General features: G+C 36.7%; 1 protein-coding gene across 2 annotated transcripts in view; it reads left to right on the forward strand.

The window, feature by feature from the left end:
- Positions 1 to 26,187, forward strand: part of ADCY8 (adenylate cyclase 8) — a 118,213-nt gene that overhangs the window by 35,759 nt on the left and 56,267 nt on the right. For both annotated transcript variants that reach the window (XM_086879067.1, XM_086879073.1), the window contains exons 3-4: positions 13,661 to 13,791; positions 16,295 to 16,406. In XM_086879067.1, coding sequence (XP_086735193.1) covers positions 13,661 to 13,791; positions 16,295 to 16,406 — 243 coding nt within the window. The remainder of the gene's footprint in view (positions 1 to 13,660; positions 13,792 to 16,294; positions 16,407 to 26,187) is intronic.

Raw genomic sequence — 26,187 nt, forward strand, 5'->3', positions numbered from 1 at the left:
AGAAAGTCAGGACTTTCAGTTGTATTTTCAGATCATCAAGGATCTAATTTTCTATTGTTATCCTTTTGTTTTTAAGCACCTGGGGTAGTTTAAAGTACATATTAGCATTTTAAATTGCAATGAATTTCCTAATTCTAATTACTCGATTATGGAAATGAGCAACGTTGTGGCTACAAAGGAGAATTACTCCAGCAGTCATTGCTAATGATGTTTATGCATTTACCTGTGTGGTATTATCTGTGTGATAGCATTTAGAAGTCCCAGCACACTGTGAAACTGAGGGAACATCTGTGTCTATTTATTTCTTAATTTTCATTTAAAAATTAGAATGTTTGTGAAAATCTAAAACATTTCAGAGCTTGACATAGTTAAAGGAGCTGATGAGTATCAGAAAGACTTTATCAAAAGATGAAAATATCAGACAAGCAAGCTGAAAAGCAAACAGAAAAATGTGTTGTAAAAATAGCCTCTGATTGACAGTTATTGATAAAATAATGAATTTATATATTTTCTAATGAATTGTAGTTAGAGGCCAGTTCTTAAAAGATGTATTTATATCAAGCAAATGAATATGGCTGCCAAAAAATGTCCTCCGATTTTGTTTTTAAAACATTGCAATTTTGAATAAAAAACGAATGTGAGGTTCTCAGCTTTCATAAATCCATTTTATTCCAAGAACAACATAACTTTCTGTTAGAAATTTTTGTTTAATACTTTCATTTGATATCTACGTGTATCAAAAACGTTGACAACCTGTGCTATACTTTGTTAATGAACACTTCAAAGACACTATCTTTGTTTTTAGCTTGATTTTGTTGTAAGGACACAGCAGGTAATTGTGCTTTCATCATATCTGGGCAATGAAAATAGATAGTCTAACTTACTTTCTTAATTAGCTACTGAAAACCCTTCAAAAGCAATGAGTTTGTAATTTCCCTCATTGTGAAAATGCTGTGAAATCTCCTTAATGAATTGCAGAAACTTGCACTAAATTTCTATTTCATTTCTATTTCTCAGGATGTAAAATCCCTAAGTTTTAAATGAATGACATATTAAATCCAGACTCATATTGAAATTTTGTCTTTATGAAGAATTGCATTCAATACATATCAGATGTCCTAACCTGCTCTTTCTCCAATCTTTGCTTGAAATTTGATTAACATTTTAAATCCTGAAAGACTACAATTTAATTATAAAGAATCTCTCAGATAACTTTGCCATGCTGCCTTTTCCTGCACCACACATAAATATGTCAAGTTATATGTATCTGAAAACAATTATTGTGTAGTGAAGTCAAGAATATTGTTGTGCAATAAAAATTGTGCAGGAATATTTGATTAACTGAAGCTGCAAATGAAGCCTAAAAAGGACTAGGCAGGGAAAAATCACAAAAATTAAATAGCTAAAGTTATTATAGCTAGAAGACTGTTAAAATCAGTCCAGCCCTTACCCCTTTTTCTTGTGATAAGATCACAACATTACAGGACAGCTATTCATAGAAAAGGTATTTAGTCATGATTAGAAACTTCTCTGATGTCATGGCCGTACTTCAACTCTCTATTCAAGACTGCTCTTAGACCAATGAGACTAATTAATCTTGGACAAAGTAATAGGAAAATATGGATGGGAGGCTGCATGCACACTAAGTTGTTAAACTGTATCTTACTAACATTAATAACTTGGCGTCTGGACTAATGTTCAGAAAACCCAATATATATCCTCTCTGAAACATTTTGTTTACATTATTTCTAGTTGATTTTTAGCACCTAATAACAATTTATAAAGAAGTTATTTGAAATCAGAGGAGAAAACAATCCATATCTGTTTGACTTTTACATTCATCCTCTGGAGAGGCGTTCATTTTTGTTCTCAGTGTAGCAGGTTATACATCATTCATGAAGAGAAAACTCTTAACCTCTTGTGCAGAGCTCACCAGCAAAGGCTGCTCTGCCCCTGCTGTGATAAACTATTGGGATGGAGTGAATTCAAATCAGAAACAAATCCTCCAGGTTTTAAGTCTTTACAAGCCATATGGAGAAAATAATTCTAATTTTAGCACCACATTTGTGCAGTTTCAGTGCAGATACCTAGTTCTAGAAGTTACTAAAGCCACAACATGTAAGTCTTTTTAGCTGTATTGTTTAAATCCCTCTCCAATACATTCCTCAGCAAGCAGGCCCCTTTCTCTGCAGAAATAATCTCAAATTCCACAAAGAGAACGTCCTCTTATGTGGAAATAAAGGCCCTTCTTAATATCTTCCTTAATCCTTATGAAAATGTTCTTGGGCATCTCACACCCTGGCAGAGGAAATGGAGCTGAAGGCTGGAGGCAGGAGAGCAGGTGGGGAGCAAGCACTGTCTCCTTCCAGTCTTGCAAGGACTCCCCAGGCCAGAAGGTCCAGGCTGGTACCAAACCTGACCCACCAGATCCCCCACAGGAATGCTTCCCATCAAGGTGGGACAAAGATGGGCATCTGCAAGTTTTAATTATGGGTTGAGTCAGATCACTGGGGAGAAAGAAGAAAAAGGATTTTACATTAAATGGTGCAGTGAGAAAACTTCCCTAAGGGAAGACAATTGTACAGACATTTCCTCCCTGCACGTCCTGCCACTACTGAGCACCTACATTCCACGTAATCTCCTTCACATCAGGGATTCCACAAATCCAATTAAAGCTCATTTTGAAAGTCAAAACAGTTTGGATGATATTTCATTTGATTTGCATAAATGATTAGAGCTCACCACTCGAAAGGACCATTTGTCCAGGTGGGAAGAAGATAGCTTTGTTTTCTAGGTATAATCACACATTCTATCTTTCTAGCATGGATATCACGGCTGAAAAATGAGGAGACAGCCCTTAGTCTTCAGAACAATCTGCTGTTGGCATGTTTAGTCTCTTCTGCCTGTTATCTTTAGAAAAACTGTAATCCTGCCTTAATCTCTTTTTCCATTAAAAAAACCTGTTCCATTTTACCACTTGTTTCCTTCTACCTCTGCTTCCAGAGGATTTTTTTTCACACTTTACCCTGCAACAATCTCTATTTCCCATGGCTTTAAGAAGCTCTCTGCAGATTGATGAAAAACTCTGAACTCTGGTTTGTTTTTTTAATTTTGTTTTTTATATTTTTTAAAGCAGCTTACATGTTATGTAGGTTTTATCAAGCTCTTACAAATTTAGAATTTAATCAACTGTCACTACTTTGCAACCTCTAAAATAAAAGCAGATTGGACTGGGATTGGAAAGGACTCCTTAAGAGGGTTAAGCATCATGAAATCTTGTGTATGTGTACATATATATATACACATATGCATGTATGTACAAATATGCATATATATATGTACACTGGTGGTAAAAATATTTAACTACCTCTAAAGTGGTATGAGGATAAAGTTCAGATTTAGTTTAAAAATAAAAGAATAATCTTAATTTTAGAGAGCACATGGTCTTTATAACAGATTAAAGTGCTTCATATTTAAAAATTATCACATTAAGGTGTCACCCTGAGAATCAGGCCTTTTGATATTTTCAAATTTCTAGCCACTTTCCCAGGAAAGTAACTATAAACATAGGTGTTTATACATTCCATTAAAGATATCCCTTTTGATGGACATCTCTCACAGCCAGTGTGGTTGGGACAGTGTTAACCTGACTATCCAAACCCTGGTCATTGTCTAAAAACATATAAATACTGAAATATTTAGCAAATAAACATTTCTTCTTTTTCACTACACCTCAAGCTGCATCTATGTGAATCATTTCATGTCCAACAGCAACAGTAAGGTTTGGTTTTTTTAAAGGGCAAACCATAAATTCACAATTTATAGAAAACCTATTTAAACTTCTGTCCAGATATTAAATTTTTCCTCTTGATAGAAGCTGATTTTTTGACTATGAGATTCTAAGTAAAGCTTCACATTTAACCAGACTTTCTTTCATCTTGGTACTTTTTCTCTAAAAAACCATGGTCCCCACAGAACTTTTTTCTTCATGTTGCTCCATCAGCACTTAGAAGATCAAACATATATATAACATATATATATATGTATATATATATATATATGTATATATATAAGTATAACATACTGGTTAATCCAACAAATAAAGGAATGTGAAAAGTTTATATTCTTCACAATCCATTTCCATACTCTGATTTAGTAGGTGACCTGTTTTCTAAATAAAATAACAAACTTCTCTTTCTCATTGTTGGGGGGAAGAAATATCTACATTCTCTTAGGATTTTTTAGATAGTGGTATGTATATTTATTACACCTTCTCTCAAAACACCTCATTACTGCCCATTTGCAGTAGAAATCCAAATATTATAAAGTCAGGTTTTAGATGTTGTGCCTTCACATTCACTGCTGGTGCTTGTTTCTTGTCATCAAAGCATAACCTCCACATTTTGATTTCAAGTAGAAATCTAAGGAAAAATCAAGATAAAAATTATCTGCTGCCTTCTCTTTCATTCCTTGCAAATCCAGAGTGATCACATGGACTCAAACAGAATAATGAGATTTATAGCCAGTGCCAGAGAGATAAGAGCCAGACCCTGACTTCAATTCATATAGGGGAAATATTTCAGAGTGTCAGATCTTCAGGCATTGGGGCTTTCCCTGGAGGAAATTAGTGAGAAAGATATCTCTTTCCTTGTAGATGGGTTTTGGATTCACTAAGGATAAAACCCCTGTGTGGTACTTTGATCTCTAAACCAGGTAGTTCAAATGTTGTGCTGGTCAGTAGTAAATGAGACTGACTGGATTTTGGTGGCCTATGTCTCCTGTGTTCTTTCTCTTTGTTAAAGAGAGAAGTGTCTTAAAAAAAACAAAACAAACCCTTTTCAGAGCTGCCACTGACTAATGACTCTTGCTGACGTGTCAGGGAAGTGGACAGAGATGGAATGAGTAAATGAAATAGTTTCCTTAAATGAAATAGTTTCTGCCCCCTACAGTGATGAGAGTTCTACCATCTGGGCTGTCATACACTCCTCTCTTCTCAGTAAAGAGCTCAAAGCTCCAAATTCATCAAATTTGTGCTCTGAATTTCTCATTCAGGATCAGAACTGTTAGTGCACTAAGAAACTTTCCTTAGTGCCTTAAAAGGACTGTAGGAGGACTCTAAAATTAATGTCCTTAATTAATAGAAGGACTCTGTAGTCCAGGTAATGGTTTTAAATCATATAACCATGACCAGTACCAATTACAAAAGAGACAGAGTCAAGTTACTGATGCCGTTACTGAGATAATTTAAGGTAGGATAGAATACTTGGATTAACATTTATAAATAGGCTAATGAGTCTTCCATAGCATCAGTATTCAACTGCCCATCTACAAGCCTATTCAAAGGGGTTTCAGTTTCAGGAGATGACTACTTCTCCCCACTACTGAAAAGAAGTTTTATCCTGCTTGTGCTGTTTAGTACTAGAGTCTCTTAATTCTCTGACAAGGTGCATCGCTTGTTTTGACCAGAAAATATGACCTTGTTGCTCTTATTCATCTTGGTGTTCTGCAGCAATTTTGTCAAATAAAGCTAAATAATAAAAGGCATAAAAGCCCTCTTTCTGATATTTTCCATGCCATTAGCTGTCATGAGTACTCCTGAGAAATGTGTATTTTACTGAAGTTGTCTAGCAATTTTCAAAACAGCCCAAAAAAAGTAACAGAATTGAAAAAGAGACATCTAAATCAATAGAAAATAGAAATAGTCCAGAAGAATTAAATGAAGATTTAACAGCAGATAAGTCAAAGATCTTCCAGAGAAACATATCACAATAAGTATTAAAGTCATATGGTGCCATTCTGATATTTTAGAGCAAATTTGAATTGTAGGAGCTGTTTTGTGCTCATTTTCTATTCCAGTAAAACAAGGAAAAAGCTCAAGATTATGCCATTATGAAATCAGTCCCCAGTGTTGTGTCTATCTTCCTTCTGTTCTTTGGCTCTGGCTCTGGCCTTGCTTGCAAACTAACTGAAATTTATGGAAGCCAATACACCAGAAGACAGTACAAAGATTTTTGTCATAATATGAGTCTTATTTCCATATAAATATTTTTCTTCTGAATATTTGTCTTCTCCACTATTGTCTAATAAACAATAAGTAACAAAAAAATCTTCATGATATTTGGAAGAAACAAAATTACAAAACTATAAAATATTCCTTTCCATTATTAAATGAGTCAAATGGGATACTCTGGGGCTGGAGAATATCACTTGTTCAGCTCAAGGGATCCTCAGCATAAATAGGACATTGACCTGTTTGAGAAAGTCTTGAGGAGAGTCATAAACATGATCAGAGAGCTGGAGCACCTCTCCTGTGAAGTCTGAGAAATTTGGAATTGTTCAGTCTGGGGAAGAGAAGCCCCTGGGGAAACAGCATAGAACCTTCCAGTACTTAAAAGGGCTGCAAGAGAGATGGAGAGGGACTTTTGACGAGGACATATAGCGGTAGAACAGGGGGGAATGGCTTCAAACTGAAAGAGAGTAGGTTGAGATTACATATTAGAAAGAAATTATTGACTGTGAGGGTGGTGAGACACAGGAACAGGTCACCCAGAGAAATTATGACTGCCTCTTGCCTGGAAATTGGATGGGACTGTGAGCAACCTGGTTTAGTGGAAAGTTTTCCTGCCCATGGCCAAGAGGGGGTATTGACTGATCTTGAACATCCCTTCCAACCCAAACCATTGCATGATTCTGTGGTAAATGTTCATGGCTACAAGTCAGGGTGGTAATACAAATTGTTTTGTAACTCCTGCTTTTCACCAGCCATTTGTCTAACATGGTTGGGTTTCACAATGAAAGGTAAATCTAACATGCTCTTCATTCAGGAGATAAAAAGTCATATGTAAGGATTCAAAGGATCTGGAATTATTAAAAATTGTGTGCATTAATACAGACATTTAATTTGAGAGCACTTAATCTGAGACCTGTGGTTCCTACTGCCTAAGCTAAAAGAAAACTCAAGAAACAAAGCACTCTTAGGAGATTGTTTCATGATGTGCTCCCACCCACTCCCATGCAAGTTAGTGGTGCTCATGTGGCCTTATGACAAGCTGATTCATTGTACCTGTGCCACAGTGTAATCACTGCCTGCAGTCAGCTTCATGATCAACTGTGTTACTTTTAAAATTAATTTTGTAAATATTTTTGTAGATATTTTAAAGAGGAATTATTTTTTATAAAATATATATTCATCAGCAGTAGCAAGTATGCCCCCCCCAAAAAAAGACAAGGAGTGGTTGTCTACCAATTCCCAGCATTCTACAGGATGAGCTAAATATTTATGAAGTCAAAATTATACTGGGAAGGCATAAAACCCCAAACTGGTAGCCCTGGAATCATCTTTCTACATCTCAGGAACTGCAGGATAAGCAGGGACTAAGATTGAGATCTCCTTACACAGATACAACTGGATAATAGAAAAGGCATCTCCTTTTACACCTGGCAGTAGACTGTTAGTCATCAAGCCCTGCCAAGGTTTTGTAATGTGTCTTCAGGTATTGAATCATCAAACTATTTGCTATCCAGCCAAAACAAAGGAACAGCAGTGCCTTGCAGTTCCTCCCTTCAGCTTGTGCTACATGTATTGTTTTATGCTGTTCTGGACAACAACAGAGGAAACAATTGAATAACATGTCCTTCCTACAAAAATTGTGTGGGAAAAGCTTTTTCCTTCTTTCATTGCCACAATCTTTGGAACAAGTTAATTGAGATTAGACACTTTTATAAAGGGTCATGACTCTCAGAAATACTGGGTTATCAGTTTGGTTGAGATTCTAGCTATGTTTCATAGACAAAAGCTAAACAAAAGGAGATTCCAAGACCTCCTGTGTGATCTGGTCTTGCTTCTCTTTTAAGACAGCAGATGCTTAAATGGAACATGCAGCCAAGGATGGGATAATTTGGGACAGTAATTGCTGGAATTAAAATAAAACAAAGTTGCTATAGCTCATATCACAGATTGCAGCAGTAAGTAGTAAAAGCTAAAAGGCAGCCTCACAACCCCAGACATCTGAATGAATTAGGTACTGTAGTTCCTTCAGTATTTTTTAATTAACTCCCATTGTTGTGATGAGCCACAAGAAAGAACAGCTGCAGATAGACCGTCCATTGTACATTAAGTAAACACAAAGGAATTTCTCTTCAGAGCAGTTCATCATAATGAGAGGTGCTAATTTCCTTTTTCTAGAGTGGCATCTACAATTATTACATCTTTTCTGAACATTGTCAGATTTTCAGTAGAAAATTTGTATCAATTTCGCTTAAATGTAATAAAAGTTCACGTGCTCCAGAAAGACTAAAACTACTCTTGATCTGAATGGGCCTTTTCACAGCTATTAAGTTCAGTATTTAATACAATAAAACGTCTCTGATATTAATTGTAAATGCTGTTAAAGACAAGCTTGATGGTTCTGGAAAAATGATTCTTAAAAGTCAAGATGAAAAATGTGAAACATTTTCTCTAAAGCATCTATCGTTAAACACTTCTGGAGTACGCCCACTGCAGTTTTACACGAGTGTCTTGGGAACAGCCATAAAGCAGCATGATTTCAAACCCAGACTTACTCCCACAGCATCTCTGTAGGTTCCCCCTTTTGATGGTACATGTAGAGGAGGAAGAGAAAAACCTGAACTAACCTGTCAGTCAAGAGGGGCTTTTTCTGCCTTGGCAAATAGATCCCAAATAAGAATTATGTGAAACAAAGAAAAATCTGTAAAATCTGAGTGGAGGTGGTAGGCAGAGCTTATGCAGACAGCAGACCTCGAAGGGGTAATGTCCTCACATGACCTGCAGAGAAACCTTGGGGAGATTGACCTTCCTCTAAGAACTCTCCTCCAGGTCCCAAATTGCTTGTCAATGTTTTTTGCTTGTTGGTGTTTTGGTGTCTTTGATCAGCCCGAGTGGAAAGGTCTCCTGTTTTTATTCACAAGACTGAGGCCTTGTGCACTGGTTAATTGACTCTTCTCAAAAACTGCTGCAAAGTTCATTATTTATTCATCAGGGATGTGCCCCACTTCTCTGTGGATGTGCCTACACATGAAGTTTGTGCAGTTGTAAGCACTGGTACCCCTGATTTCAGTACAAGTGGCCCAAGGGATCAGTGTATACAGAGCACAGCAAAGCTGTCCAACAAAGAATGACTACTGCAGATGCAAAAAACAGTAAATGGGCCTTAGAGGCAGCATAAGTGTTAAACTACAGTCTTGGGACTTTAAGTAGATGTGGGTGACTCATGAAATTAATTTACTTATCATTGCAGGATTTGTTCCACTGTAGCTAACTTTTCCTGAAGGAGTAGACTGGGTAGGAGTCAGCTCCATATTTGACGCCTCCTAAACTAGGTGACTACACACATTTTACATCTATGAGCTCCTACTACCATCGACTGGGATCTAGTAAAAACAGGCAACAAAGCCCAAAGACACCCATAGTGACACTGAAGGAGTGATTTACTCAGTTGAGAATCTCTCCAGATTCATTGGATGAAATGGAAGTTTGGGCACAAATACTTTGGAGTCACAAAGCTCAGGTGCCTGAATGCAGACCTTAATTCTACCATCAATTTGTTACATTTAGTGATTTCTACTGGTCTTTTGCCCTTTACCATGGTTAGTTTTTGGGTTAAATGTACTTCTTTTACTTATTTACTCTAAACTCTGCTCCATCTTAAAGACCAGGATTCATTCTTGTCATGGATGGTTATTAGAAGAACAGTTTACCAGTTCTTTTCTAGCATTCCTTTGCCGTTGTTTTCTTTTTTCTATGCCTTTTATTTTGAAAAATATATTTAAGTTCCTTTTCAAACCACTTACCACTCCTTTGAATTGTCTCCTCTTAACCCACTGCTCAACTAGTAATCTTTCAAAAGAGCTGGGTAATGGAGTTTCCTTCACCCTAGAGTTCATAACACTTTTTCTTTGGCCTTTCTCTGATGAGAAAGAATTTTTTCTCATGTGTTTCCCTCCAGCTCTGAAAATGCCTTCCAAGAGAGACTGACTAGAAATGTGAGGATTCTTTCATCATGTTAATAGCAAAGCACAGAGGACAATAAAAAAAAAAACAACCTTTTTTTCCCTGGGATTAACTACTCTTTTTTTGTACTTGACCTCCACTCGTTTGTGCTGCTCTTCTGTGCCACAGTCTCTTAATCTGTGAAATAGGAGCAATAGTATTTAAGTAGCTTGATGGGGAGTTATGTGGCAAAGATCTTTATATCAAAGGAAGAGTGACCTGGCACTTATTCTTAAATATCTAAAAATCTTTCTTAACTGTGGGATTGAAGAAAAATGATGTGAAAGACCTCTGGAAAAGGATGTAACTTGGTCCAGAGAACACTAGAATCAGCTATAGGAGAAGAAAGAATGGAAATGATCCACACTAGAGGCCACCTCAGCTCCCAGTTTGGAGAAGAGGCCTGGTTCAGCATTCCTCCCATCTTGTCAGTGTGGTGTGATGTGAGAGCAGCTTGGCATAGCAAGGGACAGCTGATGCCCATAGAGGGAAAACTTTTCTCTCGTTTGAATGTTTCAATTGATGGCAACTGAAGTGCCTCAAAAATGTCTGTGGATACACACACACACACACTTAAATGCTGTGTTTCTTGCAGTGCTCCTCCTTAGCACAACATACATAATGCAGAGTAGTGACACAGGTGGTATATGAACCTTCAGGTGTGATTCCAACAAAGGCTCATCAGATGCTTCAGTGTTAATGGAGGAGGGCTGTGACAGAGGCAAACTAATTAACCTCAATTTTATGGGTCATTACCAGATCTTATGTGCAGATAAGAACATTTAACTTACCTTAATGAGTAGCATGAAGGTTAAGATATCCAATGTGCTAGGTACATTTTTCTTGGCTTAGTAAATGTGTGCCAGGCCAATTATATTTTCTTTTAAATAAACTTTCTAGAAGCATTGCTCAATACCCTCTTAAGTGAATGCAAATAAGGAATGTAAGATTTTCCTTAGGGGAAAAAAAAGTACATTCTCTATTTAAGCCATATGTGTACGAAGGAAATGACTTTTTTATTAATGTTCTCTTATCATAGATTTCATAAAAAGTTCAATAACAACCAGGATATCTGTTTGGTTTTTTTTAATTTTTTTTTTTTTTTTAATTTGTATTCCAATTTGTCATCTTACATGGGTAAGCTAGGAAATAACATATTTCTTTTTACAGTGAAAAAAAATTAGTATTATTCTGACTGTATCTTCAGAAGAAGTCACTGGACACTTTATTCATTCAACTCCCTGAAATACTGATCTGATTTGTTCAGGAGGTAGATTTATTTTTTGGTCATATTGATCTAGGTGTCTTAAGAGTGAAGGAATAAGAAAGTCTAAGTGCCTTCTTAGTGCCTCTGAGGAGGCTTAAAGACACAAAATGTTAAAAATATTTTTGGTTCCTAGACTACCAATGAGCAGCTCTTTGCAAGCCATGTTAAGAAACCATAGGACATTTGCATGTGATTGAAGCTACCTGAGGACTAGATGTTCCTGTAAAACCTGGGTTTGCAGGAGTAGGAAGGACCTCCTGAGGGACTGAATTGCTTCTTGCTATGAGAACCACCACATCCAGTGTTTACACATCAGAAGAATGAAGGATATCAGAAATCCCAGGTGGAAAAGGTGAAAGAAAGCCAAGACAAAACAGATGTGCTAAAATTAGAACCACCTTGTATGGGGAAACAAAAAGTCTGAGCTTGGCTATTTCCCAGAAAAAAGGATGATCTCACTGCATTATAGTTCACAGCCTGCTCTATATCAGCCATCACTCTCATAATTTTTTCTTTCTTCCTCACAAAGGCAGCTCTTGATTTTGCAAAAGTTTGTACAGTAAGTGGATTAAATATTAGGAGATTCTCAGTTCTCTCATAGTCTGGCAGCATGTTATGTAGGAAGGAGTGCCTTCTTGGAAAGAGGAGAGGAGAGGAGAGGAGAGGAGAGGAGAGGAGAGGAGAGGAGAGGAGAGGAGAGGAGAGGAGAGGGAGAGGAGAGGAGAGGAGAGGGAGAGGAGAGGAGAGGAGAGGGAGAGGAGAGGAGAGGAGAGGGAGAGGAGAGGAGAGGAGAGGAGAGGAGAGGAGAGGAGAGGAGAGGAGAGGAGAGGAGAGGAGAGGAGAGGAGAGGAGAGGAGAGGAGAGGAGAGGAGAGGAGAGGAGAGGAGAGGAGAGGAGAGGAGAGGAGAGGAGAGGAGAGGAGAGGAGAGGAGAGGAGAGGAGAGGAGAGGAGAGGAGAGGAGAGGAGAGGAGAGGAGAGGAGAGGAGAGGAGAGGAGAGGAGAGGAGAGGAGAGGAGAGGAGAGGAGAGGAGAGGAGAGGAGAGGAGAGGAGAGGAGAGGAGAGGAGAGGAGAGGAGAGGAGAGGAGAGGAGAGGAGAGGAGAGGAGAGGAGAGGAGAGGAGAGGAGAGGAGAGGAGAGGAGAGGAGAGGAGAGGAGAGGAGAGGAGAGGAGAGGAGAGGGTGCCTTATTTGTAAGTTCACATCTGGTTTTCCCTAGATATATCCTATTCCCCAAAATGTCTGAAATTTGATGATAAGCAGATTACATAACTAACATTATCTTCTTTAGTTCAATAAGATTTCAGTGTTTACAATCCTGTAAAGCAAAAGAAAAGTGAAAAACTGTAGCTGTGCTTCAGAGTGATTAGGAGTGATATATTCCAATAGTGGACAAAGCTTTCTAATTTAAAGGGGACTGGGGGCAAGAGGGCACAATAACAGTATTTTAGTACAGAAAGATTATTACAGAGAAAGCAGCAATCAATAATTATCCATGCCCAATTTGAAAGGATAAAAAAGAAGTTTAATTTGCAGAGAAACAGATTTGGGTTGGATACTTGCAAAATCTGTCAAAGCTTTTAAACTGATGAGCCATTGAAGCAGGGACATTCTAAAATCTCACAGGGGATGATTTAGGGCTTTCATGAAAGAATTTTATTACTTTTTGAGGGCTTGCCTGGCTGTACTAAGATGTGGTTAGTTAGAGCAGAGTGCTAATGATCATGGTTGCAGGTCCAAGCCCCACAGGGGCCAGTCACTTCAGATCCTTGTGGGTCCCTTCCAACTCAGAGTATTTGGTGAAATTCTGTGAAAATTCTGGGATTAATTATATTATGACAGACCTGGAAAAAGCACTTTTGTGTATATGTATGTATCTCCTTATACACTTGTACATATGCTAGAAGTATATGTTCATTAATATATGTATTATGTAATACAATATGCCACTGATACACTGAGTTTGTACACTAATAGTAAACTAATATACATGGATACTCTACTAATAAATGTTAAAGATATACATTATAAATAAATATGTGCATGTATATAACCATATGTCTCAAATGTTTACTCTTTTCCTGAGTGTTCTTGAAACACAGACAAGACTAATTAGAAATGTTGAATACGTTCTCTAGTCTTCCTAGTCGAGAGGACCAGTTTGAATGGCTGCATGTCAGCTTCTTTTATTCTTCCTTACGTTATCCAGAGGTGTCCTGGACTCTGGACTCAGATTGATAAAGTGAATTATCACAAATGGCCTGAGCTAGAATTTTTAGAGAGGAAAGTCACGTATTAAATAACCAGTTATCCAGATCTTTAAAGAGGGCATTGTGAAATACCAGTTCAGACTGATACTGACACTTTGGTTTCCTCTTTGTTTTAGGAACGGCTGGTGCTCTCCGTGTTACCACGGTTTGTAGTCCTGGAAATGATAAATGACATGACCAACGTCGAAGATGAACATTTGCAGCACCAGTTCCATAAGATTTACATTCATCGTTATGAGAATGTCAGGTGGGTGGAGTAGCCTTTCTGTAACGTTTAAGGTTTCAGATGTTGTTAAATTACTCTTTTCTGAGGGTTTCCCTTCTGTTGCTTTATTCATTTGTAAATTAGAAAATTCGTGTACCCTTGTTTAATATTTGAGCAGAGAAGCATTTTGATGCCTTCCTTTACTCATCAGGATGGCTGGATGTCAAGGCAATGCCAAGACTCACTTGAACTAAGCACTGAGGCTGCACCATTTGTGCCTTTTTTTCACTTTTTCACACTTAGTCCACTTAAGTGGTCAGGATTGCACAGGAAGGGGAGCCCTGCCTGCATATTCTGCCACGAGCTGATGGTTCACCCCATACTCTGAAGAATGAGATGGAGACTTGTAAGATGTTCTCAAAGATGGCGACCTGGTATATGGTTCCTCTAATTTATAGACATTTTCATTTATTTATTATTATTCATTATTTTAATTATTATTAATTATTGTTATTTTCTTAATCCCATTTCCTTTCTTTATTCCTCTCTCTAATTTTTTTCTTTCCCAAAATTAGTTATCAGAGGGGTGATAATTATCCTATGAGCTGCTACTCAAGGTAGTTGAGTCCTAATTGTCCTAATTGTAAATTTACACTGGAATGATCAACTTCCACTCCATGACATGACATAATCCTGTTTTTATTTTATTTCCCAAAAATCAGAATATTTTGTTAAGACAACAGCATTTTCCATAAGCCTTTCCCAAATCACAAGGGTAAACTATTGAGTGACCATCTTTAAAATTATCATTGAAGGAAGTGAAAAATAAGCATAGATATGATGGCAGATAGTTTGCTTGGGAAGCATGTACTTTGCCTTTCAATGAAACCAAAACATAACTTTGTCTGGACAAGTTCAATAAAAATAATTTGCACTTCTTCAAAAGAATAAATTGATTATCTGCTGCTTCTGTGGCCATTCAGTAGCTCAGATATGTTATTTTATTAAATCTGATTGAAAGTATCAAGGACCCTCATAAAGGTTTGAGTTGCACTAAATGAAAATGTCTTCCATTAACCTTTTTCATACTCAGAGTAAGTGTTCCTGTAGAAGAATCAAAATATGGAGAAGATGGCCCTTTTATTTTAATGGAAAAGGGTTGTAGACAGGTTGAGAAGTCAAAACATGTTTTATGCTTGAAAGAGATTTGAAATTAAAATTCTGCATGCTTTAAAATATAGATACTGGTTGGCTTCTATGCATGCTGTCAGAAACAAGATAATTTTCAAAACTAAATTTCATTCACCTTATTTTTTCCCTAAATATTCAGTACTGAACACTACCTAAACCAATGTTAGATGTAAAAGTAGTATGCAGTTAGAAATTTGTGTTGGTTTGGAAATTAAAAGTGTAGAAACTAGTAGTTCAAAAATCCTATTTTTATAAATGTAGTCTATTATTACTATTAATTTCTTTTCAAGAAGCTTGGCACTTTACCTTTTAATTTTATTGCTTCACACTGGTAAAAGTCTTACCAAGTTTGTAAGCATCTTGTCTAAACCTCACCCAAACCTTCAGAAGTGCATACATTTAAAGATGTGCTATATTATCAGTAGCCAACCTTATCATTACTTTATTTCTTATTGGTTACATTAGTAATTCTCAGATGCTGTCAAATTATGATCTTATTCACCACAATCATCAGCTAAAGTGGAACAAAATCTTCTGCTACTCAGATCATAATACCAGTTATTAGTTGACTTTCAAGTGCTAACAAGGTTTGTGCCACAATGATATGTGTCTTTTGGAACATCACTACTTTATAAAGTAGCCAATACTTGCTTTGCCTAATAAGTCCTGAGCTATTGAATGCTTTGTTCTGGGTGGTGTCCTGCACACCACAGACTTTGTGTGTGCTAATGTTTCTCTGTATATAATCTATATATAATGTGGTCATTCTAGGCACAGTGAGTAGCCAAAAGACAAGAAAAATAACTGGATGTTGAAGCACAGGTTAGAAGTCTGTTTGCAAATAATTTGCTAATGGGGTTCCTATCATAACTTCAGGCATACAAGTTGATACACCTAAATTCAAAGTATGATCCTTGTAAAGTCAATAGAATGAAAATGGAATTATCCAATTAAGATTCATACTTTACAAAGAGCACTACAGTCCTAACTTGGGTACTTCTACTAAATGCCTAAAATTAGATGCAATAAAACTGGCCTTAGCTTGGTGTATATCAAGACTGTCACAAATCTGTCTGTAGTCTTAGGATTTGAGTCTTGTGTGATTTGAAAATCCACAATTTCGTGACTCCTATTTTTGACAGAACTTTTTCTCACTTTTAGCAGTGTTTTATTAGTCCTTTCAATATTTATATTCAGTATTCCAGAATGCAGAGAAGTCTAGAGCAAAGGTAGTGTGACTTCAAAGGTAGTAAAATGACCCTTCCACTAGTAAAATGCTAGAAGGTAACTTAAAACATTCAGTAATTAAAGGAAATAGATGGAAATATTTATGTGTTTTCTATTTTTTTTTTAGCATTCTTTTTGCAGATGTTAAAGGATTCACCAACCTTTCCACAACTCTGTCAGCCCAGGAGCTGGTCCGAATGCTGAATGAACTCTTTGCCAGATTTGATCGGCTAGCACATGTGAGTTAAACACAATTTCCAAAAAGACAAAATCAATTCCATGCTTGGGAGCTTTTGGAAATACCCTCTGATCCCTCTGTACAATATATATCCAGATTCTCCCCACTGGGATTTTATACAGTAGTTGAGTTTGGAAGATGCTGACAAAGTTCTCTGAAAGAGGATGAGTTCTGATAGCAAGTGAAAGCTGAGGTTGTCATCAGAACTTTGGGCTTCTGCAGTGCTGGATTACACAAAGAATGGTGTGAAAGCAGACCATCTACCACAGCTTCTAAGGAAGCTTCATATTTTGTATCTTTGCTGATTTTTTTTTCAATTTTTTTTTTTTAAGACAATAACTTTATTTTGTCTTCTGCAAATTTTAATCTTCTTGAAGAAGATTAAAAGATGTATTCATTTAAGGTCATCTAATGAGTTCCCACAGTCTTTGCAGTGGTTAGTTACAAGCAGGGTTTACAGTCTTTAGACTGGATTCTATCTAACTCAACAATGATATTAATTAAACACAGCAGAGGAAATTATTACACCAAGAAAATTAGTTGCTACTTAATTAACGCTGATCAGAAAAAAACATGAAGCACAAAAATACAAGTAGAACACATGCTCGGTTTTTCTTGGCTTGTATATTTCTTTTTTTTTCATGTTTCTTTGGTCAAAATTTAATTTAATATGGCTATCTTTAGGTGTCAATATCTGAGCTGAGTAATAAGGCTTATAAATGGAGGCAATGAATTACATTTAATGGAGTTTATCTTATCATTTATCCAGTCAAGTGCAGGTATATAATATGGGAAAATGCTAATTTCACTCTGAAGATCATAGACCATGCTGTCTATTTACTATAAAGAGAACATAAAGCATCTTGGTCTGATGCACAAATTTACATCCCTTATTGGCTTTTATACATTTCTGAATCAGGTTATGGGGTATTTGTACACATATTACACAGTATCAGTAAGATCCTTTTGATTTTCTCTCAGCTTACACATTAAAGTCAAGAAAGGCAAGATTTCCATAACTATAATTTTTTTTTTTTTTTTTTTGATTCAGCTATTTTTATCTCAAATAGCAATGTGTTCTCTCTTGTACAGAGTGATGCCATAACCCTTGGCCTGGGCAGTGGTAAATTAGTAAATGCAACCTACAGTATTTGCTTTGCAAACAAAAAGCCCTCATCAGCTCTGATCTACACAGTAAAACAAGACAGGTGAAAGAACTACCTCAGTCCTGTCTTTTAGAGAGTTTATAGGAGTAATGTCTGCTTTTGGATGGCTTAACAAAAATAGCTACTTTAACTGAAGAAACATATTTTACACCAAATTGAATTTATGTATGTCACAGAAATATTTTAGGAAGATTATGTATATAAAATGCTTTATTGCCTTACTTTACATTTCAATTTTGGCTAGCATTCATGATCATTAACCATATTTTATAATCATTCCATAAGCTAAATTTAACCAATAGTGAATTTGTATAGAATGACTACATTCAATAAAGGAGTTAGAAATAAGGAAGGCATTTACATTTAAAAGTCTAATCCAGTGAAACTTCCCTCACTCACTACTTAACGCTGGAGTCAATGTCTTGCTTGTTTTTTTTATTTTATGAGAACTGAAAATTTTGCTTCTTTAAATGCCTAGACATTTTCCCCTTCTCTGTGGCTTGTCACACATCTCCTACTTAAACCTTCTATAAATCTTTCTGTTGGAGTTCTAAATTCATAAATCTTCCTGGAGAACATTGAATGTCCCACGCAGTAGTAGGGATCCCAAAAATGTAGGTGAGTTTATTTTAAAGAAACAGTAATAAATATATCAATCTGTTTTACATAGCCAAGAATTTCTTATCCAGAAATCTGTGGTTAGGGATGAAAAAACATCTGTGTCTGCAAAACTTCATTATCAGGACAATCACTTCTCAAGTGAATGTTCCAGTCACTGAATTCAAGACCCTAGGCTCCTTCATGCGTTTTCTTTCCTAGTCTGGGAATTTACTTCTCTTTTTAACACATCATTGATTAAACTAATCCACAGGTCTAGAACAACCTTCTGAAGGTGGAAGACAGGGAAGAATCACTGCAGAAATTGAACAGATTTGCCTACAAAGATTAGACTGATATGATCATGAATAATTAAAATTTAGTAAAAAGAAATACATTTTGAGTGTGTTCCTTATCTGTGGGTTCTGTGACCTGGATGTGATGATACCTGACAAAAGAGATGCCTAACAGAGAGGAACCTCTCTTGCTTCCTTAGAAAGGGTTTGCTGTTTTTGTCCAACTCAAGGAGACAAATTCTCCCTCTGCACTTTGCAGGAAACCAAGACTCCTCACTGGACTCTTATGGATGGAACAGCTGCATAAAATAAAAGGCTCTAAATCTTACATTGAACTTCACCTTTTCCTTTGGAAAAATTTGGGAATGGATACTGAGTGGTCCTGAATTTTAAGGACTTGTGATTTACAGGGCCCTATCAACCTACCCATCTGATATTGCATAAAGCTTTCACACCTGGTAAAGGCATATCTTTTGAAAAAATTCCTGCCTTCATCTGAATGCACCAAAAGATGGTCTTGTCTTAATTAATCTCTGTCCATCTTGGTAGTATTAGAATGTACTTGGTAGAGTGCCTTAACTCTCACTGTTTATTCACATATGGATTTTTCTCATTTGATTTTTTCTGACTGATTTGAATCCATTGATTCTTGCTATGGGCTATTATTCCCAGACAGAAGAACCATCTTGCAGCCACTGACTTTCTCTGGGAATGCATCTGGATGATTTGATCAAGGTGCTTGTCAGGTTCCCTTTTGATAAAAGAAACAGACCAAATTCATGGCTAGGTTTTTACTCTGTAAAGTTTATTCCTTCAAATAGTTCTGGGGACTACTTCTCTGGAACACCTCCTGGTTTTGAGAATCCCTTTTAAAGCATGGAAAGGAATGTTCCTGGACTAATCTCCCTGAGTGTGGTGGAGGCAGATCATCACCATTCCTCCTAATTTCTCTTTCCTCTATTGCTGTCCAAGTCCATGTTTCTGAACATTCAGTGATAACACTATTGCACTGAGAAATATCATTTTGGGGTTTTCTGGTCTTGCTGTCACGTTGTGACTTCCATGTCTGCATGGTAATTGTTTATTTTACTAGACTTACTCTTTTTGTAAATGTTATTAGCAATAGCTTCCTACTCACCTGTAAATCATCAACAGGACTTTTGGAATGTGGTCTTTTAATGGCCTCCCTAAAAGGATCTTCCACTAAGGAGGATTATACAATCACATCTAGATTTCAGATCTATCAGTTAACTGGTTCCTAATCAGCTTAACTAGAGTTATCATATCTCTTTAAAATAGTCACTGTTACTCAGACTCCTGGGATTTGCTAAGAATTACCATCAAAGCAAAGAGGTCAATTGCAGAAAGCTTGAGGCAGTTTCTTTATATTTTAAGGAAAAAATGTATAAATCCTTATTCACTTCTAAATAAAAGTATTAAATTATAATCTCATATAAAGGATTGTTGGATCTGCTCAAACATCCTGTAAAAATCATATAATATTCATTTTCACAGCATACTGAAAAATATAATTTGACTAAGCTTTTTTTTCTTTCACTTATTAAGCTTTATTAAGCATTACAGAAGTAATGAGAACTGATTTTTTTAATCTTCCCTAAGTTACATCAAGTTTTATGGCATACACTGATGCATATAATTAATAACAACAAAAAAATCTGTAATATCTGTATCATTACCACAGAACAGTCTGAACAAAAATTAGAACTCAGTTCAATATTCTTCCAAGAAAAAATGTAACAATATGTTATGTACATCTACTTCCCATTTCTAATACTCTGTGATATTTGTAAAAGATTTATAGTTATTAAAGAGAAAAGTGACATTTAAAAAGAAGAAAAATAAGTTGGTATAAAACAGAACTGAAGAAAACATTTCCTTGTATCTACTTCATCTACTGAAAGGCCTAAACAGAAGCTTAATTAATATTAATACTTTCCTTAGGCAGAAATTTTGAGAAAGAGAAGGGAAATAAGATGACATTCAGCAAGATACCTAAAAAAAAGTCCTATCTAGGTGAAATAATAGTTATTTTTGAGGTTTGTTTTCCCTCTGCCTTCTCTGCATTGCTAGATGTCAGCCAATACCATGACTTAAATTATCATATTTTTAAATTCATTTACATTCTTTGTAGATTCAGTTTCAGACACAACAAAGAGGAAAGAGTAAAATCCTAAAATAAAGGAGCTTATTAAAGGACTGATGAAGTTTTGTTTATTTTTTTCTAAGGAGGAAATCTTTTTCTGTAACCTTGGTTAAATTGTCCCCTGTGATGTTGCAGACAAGGCGTCAAAAATTCCTTCAGCAGTGTATGACCAGTTTCCAGGGGTGAAAACCAACCTGGCTACCAGGCTCCACAAGAAAACACCACCCCATAGCCCCAGTAAAATACCTGCACCTGCTGTTCTCAGGAAGCAAAGACTGGAGGGTTTTGAAGGCTTTTCTCTTTCCTTGATAAAGACACTCCCATTGTAGTGCTTTACTATCCCAGGCCACATTTCAGCGCTGAGCTGGCAGTGCTTTGCTCTGTGGTGAAATTATCTGCAAGCATTTATCCCACAGGGTTACAGAGACTTCCTAAAATCCCTGCTTAAACATATATGCCAGGTGTGAATTTTTTTCATGTGTATATGTTTGGGGTGCTGTAGAAAGAAACACCAGAGTTCTGGAAGAAGCAGAGTTTCTGGATTACAAGTGTGCATATATAATATTTAGCTCATCATAAATACATTGTATGATCTTATAGTAAAGGGGTGGAGTGAATGCTCTTTTTGCAGTGCTTAATTCTGCAGTGCTTTTTCCTCCCAAACAGTGTCAATAAATAATTGTGTAATACTAATGAATAAACAACCTTGTTCACAATGTTCTACCTACATTTACAGTTTTCCAGGTGGTAAAAAGCCCATCAAAAGACCGAAACAGTCAAATAAACCCCAGCCCACAACACCCTTTTAGAAGTGATAGTATATAGGTTTTTTATGAAAAAAAAATAAAAATAAATAAGTCTGATGAAAATAACAGGTTAAATACAATTTGTTTTAAATTTTCCCAGTGATTTATAAACTAAGAATTACTCAAATTATTCAACCTTCCCCGAAAAGAGGCTCCACTTTGTGACTAAATTAGGATTTGAATTAAATTAGGCTTCCCAAGTATATTCTTGGGAATTCTCCAATTCACCCTTAATGGACTCATAGAATAATTAAGGTTGGGAAAGGGCTCTAAGATTAGCCATTTACCTAACACTTCCAGGGCCGCTACTAAACCATGTCCCTAAGCAGCACATCCATGTGTCTTTTAAATAACTTCAGGGCTGACAATTCAATTGCTTTCCTGAGCAGCCTTTCCAATGCTTGGCAACCCTTTAGCTGAAGAAATTTTACCTAATATCCAACCTAAATCTCTGCTGCTGCAGCTTGAGGCCGTTTCCTCTTGTCCTGTCTCTTGTTGCTTAGGAGAAGATGCTGACCCTCACCTGGCCACAATCTCTTCCTTGGCCACCTGGGCACACCCTGCCTCATGTTCTAATGTTGACTAGTGTCCCATGTACCTGAAACAATTAAGTTCTAGAAACTCCTAAGGGTCAGAATTTCCATGCAGTATTGTTCCTGCCTGAATCTTTCTCATGGGGATTTCTGTCCCTCAAATCACTTAAAGCACAGTTTTATAATTAACACAAGCTGGTGAGGCAAATTCCTCACCAGACACAACAGGCATAGCAGTTTTCTTCTACAGTATGTCAAAGAACAAAGCTGTTGATATAATATATTAAAAAACTTTTTCACCAACGTACCTCAATTCCTTCTGCAGCATGAGAGACCTCAAACCTACTTTTTTGTGGCAACACAGAGAAATTTTAACCACCCCATTATAAGTTATTCCAAAGGAAAAAAAACCACTTTCCTTATAAGCTATGTTAAAATATGTAAAAAGTTTTTAATATAGGTGCCATACTTATGTATTCCCTACTTCAGGCAAAAGAAAGACTGCCATCTTTTTCTCTTTATGTGTATAAAAACCAAAAACAATCTTTGTAACTATGTACCATATTCTCCTTTTTGCCTGCATGACCTGGCTTGAGAGCCCCCCTCCACCTCTCAAGGTCCCAGTTCTGTTTTCCAGAATGACAGAGCTGCAATAGAAGGAATTTGGATGGATCTGTCTCACCAACCCACCCTAAAACAGACTGCTGGTTAAGAGCTTTGGCCTAGCCCCCATTCTTGCTGACAAATGAGGTTTATCCAGATTTCCTCTGCCTTTGGCACATGTTTCAGGAACTGAGCTATTGTACACAAAGGCCAAGTCCCTGCCTCCTCCCCCTGTGGTTGCCTTTTAAAAGAAGACTTACGTGAATGATTTCTCTTTGTTCTGTAGTTCAGTTGCAGTAATTTTTCTTCCCCAATGTTCTAAGCTTTTAGCTTGAAATTGTAAATATCACAAAAAATTTTGACTTTCTGTTGTCTATTTGCTATCCTATGGGTTTCCCTTCAAAATTAGGTGAAATGATTAATTCAGCACTGGCAGAACTGAAAAATGGCTTAGCTTATAAAACAAAATCACTTCTTTTCCCTTGTCAGAAATTTAGCCCAAGGAAACAAGAAATATTGATGAAGTCTCTGACTCTTTCAGTAACTTGATATTTGAGTAACTCATTTCAGCAGCTCCACCTTATGCCAATTTGCTTTGTTTCCTTTCCAGTCACTAGGGGTATATTTAATAAGCTGAAACATAAATCATTCACCACATACGAGGTAATTATTTATGAAAAATCTGTATAGTTTCTTTTTCTCTGGATTTAGGAATTGGAAAAAGGTTTCTTATCAGTTGCCACTGAATTAATCTAGAATTATTATTAAAAATAGTTGGGTGTTTGAGTCTGTTCAAATTCCCCAGGCAAAAACTCTGATTTAAATTGTCTTGGCAGAATCAGGCCCCTTAATCTTCCACTTGTAGCAAATGAAAAGCTTCAAATAAGGGGAGAAAAGAGCCCCTATTTGTGACATGCTGAGATTTTAATTAATCCCTTCAATTAATGCTATTAATGAGTGAGTATTAGAAGGGAGGAGGTTGATGGATTCTGATGTGAATAGCTGTATAATATCAACAATACATGCCCGAGGACAACTTCTAGAATTGCTTGTGAAAAAGGGAAGAGGAATAGAATAAATTAATAGCTTCACAACAGTGTAAGGATTTAAAACTGTTGTGAAAAATATTTCCTGTATCAAAGTTCCTGTGTGATAATTTTCTCTTATTTAAATAATTAACTCATTGTACAGTTTCATACATATTTAAATTTTTCATTCATTTTCATTGAATATCAGCTTTTCACTCTTAGATCCATTGCAGTGAGGTGATTTTGGGAAGTGGGCTTGAGCTCTACAGTGTGAGGAAAATCTTGATTGCTGCTAATATCCTTTTATACCACTGAAAAGTTATATAAAATAAAGCGGTATAAAATGGCAAAACTCAGTCTCTGATTTAAAACTAGAGCATGGCTGCCCACATTGTCCATGAATCTAACCTTAATGTTCTCACACAACCATTCTGACAAGGCTTTGAGTCTAAACTGTAGATGTGATTAAGCTGCTGAGTTAACTGAGGGATTCTCAGGACCAGGCAGTTCACCTTTGCCAAGAGCAGATACCATTAGCCCCCATCCTTCCTGAGAGTCGTTGAATTATCTTCCTCTAGATGAAATATTTCCAGTGATAAAAAGCCCATAATTTACTTTTGAAATGAGTATGATGGGAATAATTAGGGAAGAATAAAGAATGCAAAAGCTATGTAGTCAAGCTGAAACACAGATCACCTTTAGCAGCCGTAATAATTTGATTAACAGGGGAAAAAAAAAATAGGAAGACGAGGAGTCATTTAAAAGCTCCCTGTGGTTTTGTGTGCCAGTAGAGACACCTTGCCTGACCCCTGCAATGTTCCACAGGACATAAATCTTATGTGATATTTGCTAATCCTGTGTGGGTGTTTCACATACCCAGGGTCTTACAGATACATGGTGAGTTTAGGTACAGACAGCTGAACTGCAGCCCAGCCAACTGCTTTAGCTGTGAGCTGAATTTGTCCCCAGGCTTCCCTGCCTGCCTTGCCTGGCTCTCCCTGGGCTGCAATGGCAAGCTCCACTGCTAGCTGGCATGGGGACACCCAACACCGTCACCTCCTCTTGGCTATGGCACTCCTGGAGCACTTCCTGAGCTCTGGCAAAGGAGTCAGGTGCCACCACATGACAAGAAAAAGAAAACATTTGTGAGTAGCTGAATGCATTTCCTGTGTCACACACATGCACTCACACTTGCTTATATCAGACCCTCATTAGCAGATCTTGCTAATTAAGGTCTTATTCTTACAGAAAGCACATCCCTCTGAAGTTGTCTGCTTTATTCTGAATTTCAGACATGCAGGAAGGTGATATAAGCATCATCTGAATTTACTGGAATCCGTACTTTAGCCAGTTTAAGTGAGGCATTAAGAATCAAACAACAGTCTTATCCTATTGAAGACTACAGTCTTTAACTGTGCTGAAATAAATTCTCACTTAATAGGGGTTTCCCATAGCATCAGATAGGTATAATGTAAAAGTTTAAAAATGTAATTAAAAAATTAAAATAAAATAATACTTGAGATATACCTTTCTTCTTTCTTCCAGTCTTTCTTTCTTTTCTAAAAACTGACCATTTTTCCCTTTTTTCCTATCTATTCTACTGTGAGGTTATTATTTGTAAAGTCTTTGTAGTGGCTCTGAATAGAGTTAATGTGCTGCCTTTTGATTTATTCCACCTCAGTCAAACCAATATGACATTTTACACAATCCTTTTACTTTGTAGATGTAAAAGAAAACATCACTTATAGGAAAAATCAATTGAATGAGACCTTTAGAAAAGCCAAAGAACTCTAGAATCTGTGGTTTATATTTTCATCTCTTTGCATTTTGTCTAAATGAGGAGCACGGAGAGAAGCTTAAGGAGCTTACTGTTTGACGTGCACTGATTTATGCCATTCAGTCCTACCTACTCATCAATTAACTTTTCTATTTCATAGTTTCACTCTTTAGTTTAAAAAAGTAGGTAGAAAATGTGGTAAAATCAGATCCCTAATTCTTTCCATTGAGGGGGAAGTGTTTTAAAAAAAAAAATAGTTTTGGAGGGGTTTAGGATGCACAATTTCATTTGAAACCATATGAAAAATTCCAGTGTTCTTGTGTGGCTCTGCAGAGGAGCTGAAAAGAAGGAGTTGAGGAAAAAGGAGAGTCACATATGAATTTTGACCTTTTAGAAGCCTGAGTTCAGTCTGGAATTTTGTGTGAAACTTGGATAGCAAAGCACTGCACTCTGAAAGGCAGCACTGGTTTTAGCTGGAGACTTAACCAAAACTTCAAACACAGTTTCTACTGATGGTTTAAGGAGATTTTAGGGTGAATCAGCTTACTTTGGCCATGTGCCCAGAGAAGATCTTGCTGGCATGCTTAAGGCTTCAGCTGACTTCACAAAAATCTTTGGGTAAAAGTGTGTAGATTTCTTGTTCCACTCCAGGGTGGTTCAAAGCTTGACTGAGTTTGACTTCAAAGCTTTGTTCTTCATAAGCAAACTTTGAATGGAGCCTGTACTTGATTCCTGAGAGAACCAGCATTCACATTTGCTCCTAGATCCTACTTAAATTTTTATTTTTAAAGGCCTTTTACTGCAGCCTTTAC

Source organism: Cyanistes caeruleus, chromosome 1, assembly GCF_971803275.1.
Source record: "Cyanistes caeruleus chromosome 1, bCyaCae1.hap1.1, whole genome shotgun sequence".
Taxonomy (NCBI): domain Eukaryota; kingdom Metazoa; phylum Chordata; class Aves; order Passeriformes; family Paridae; genus Cyanistes; species Cyanistes caeruleus.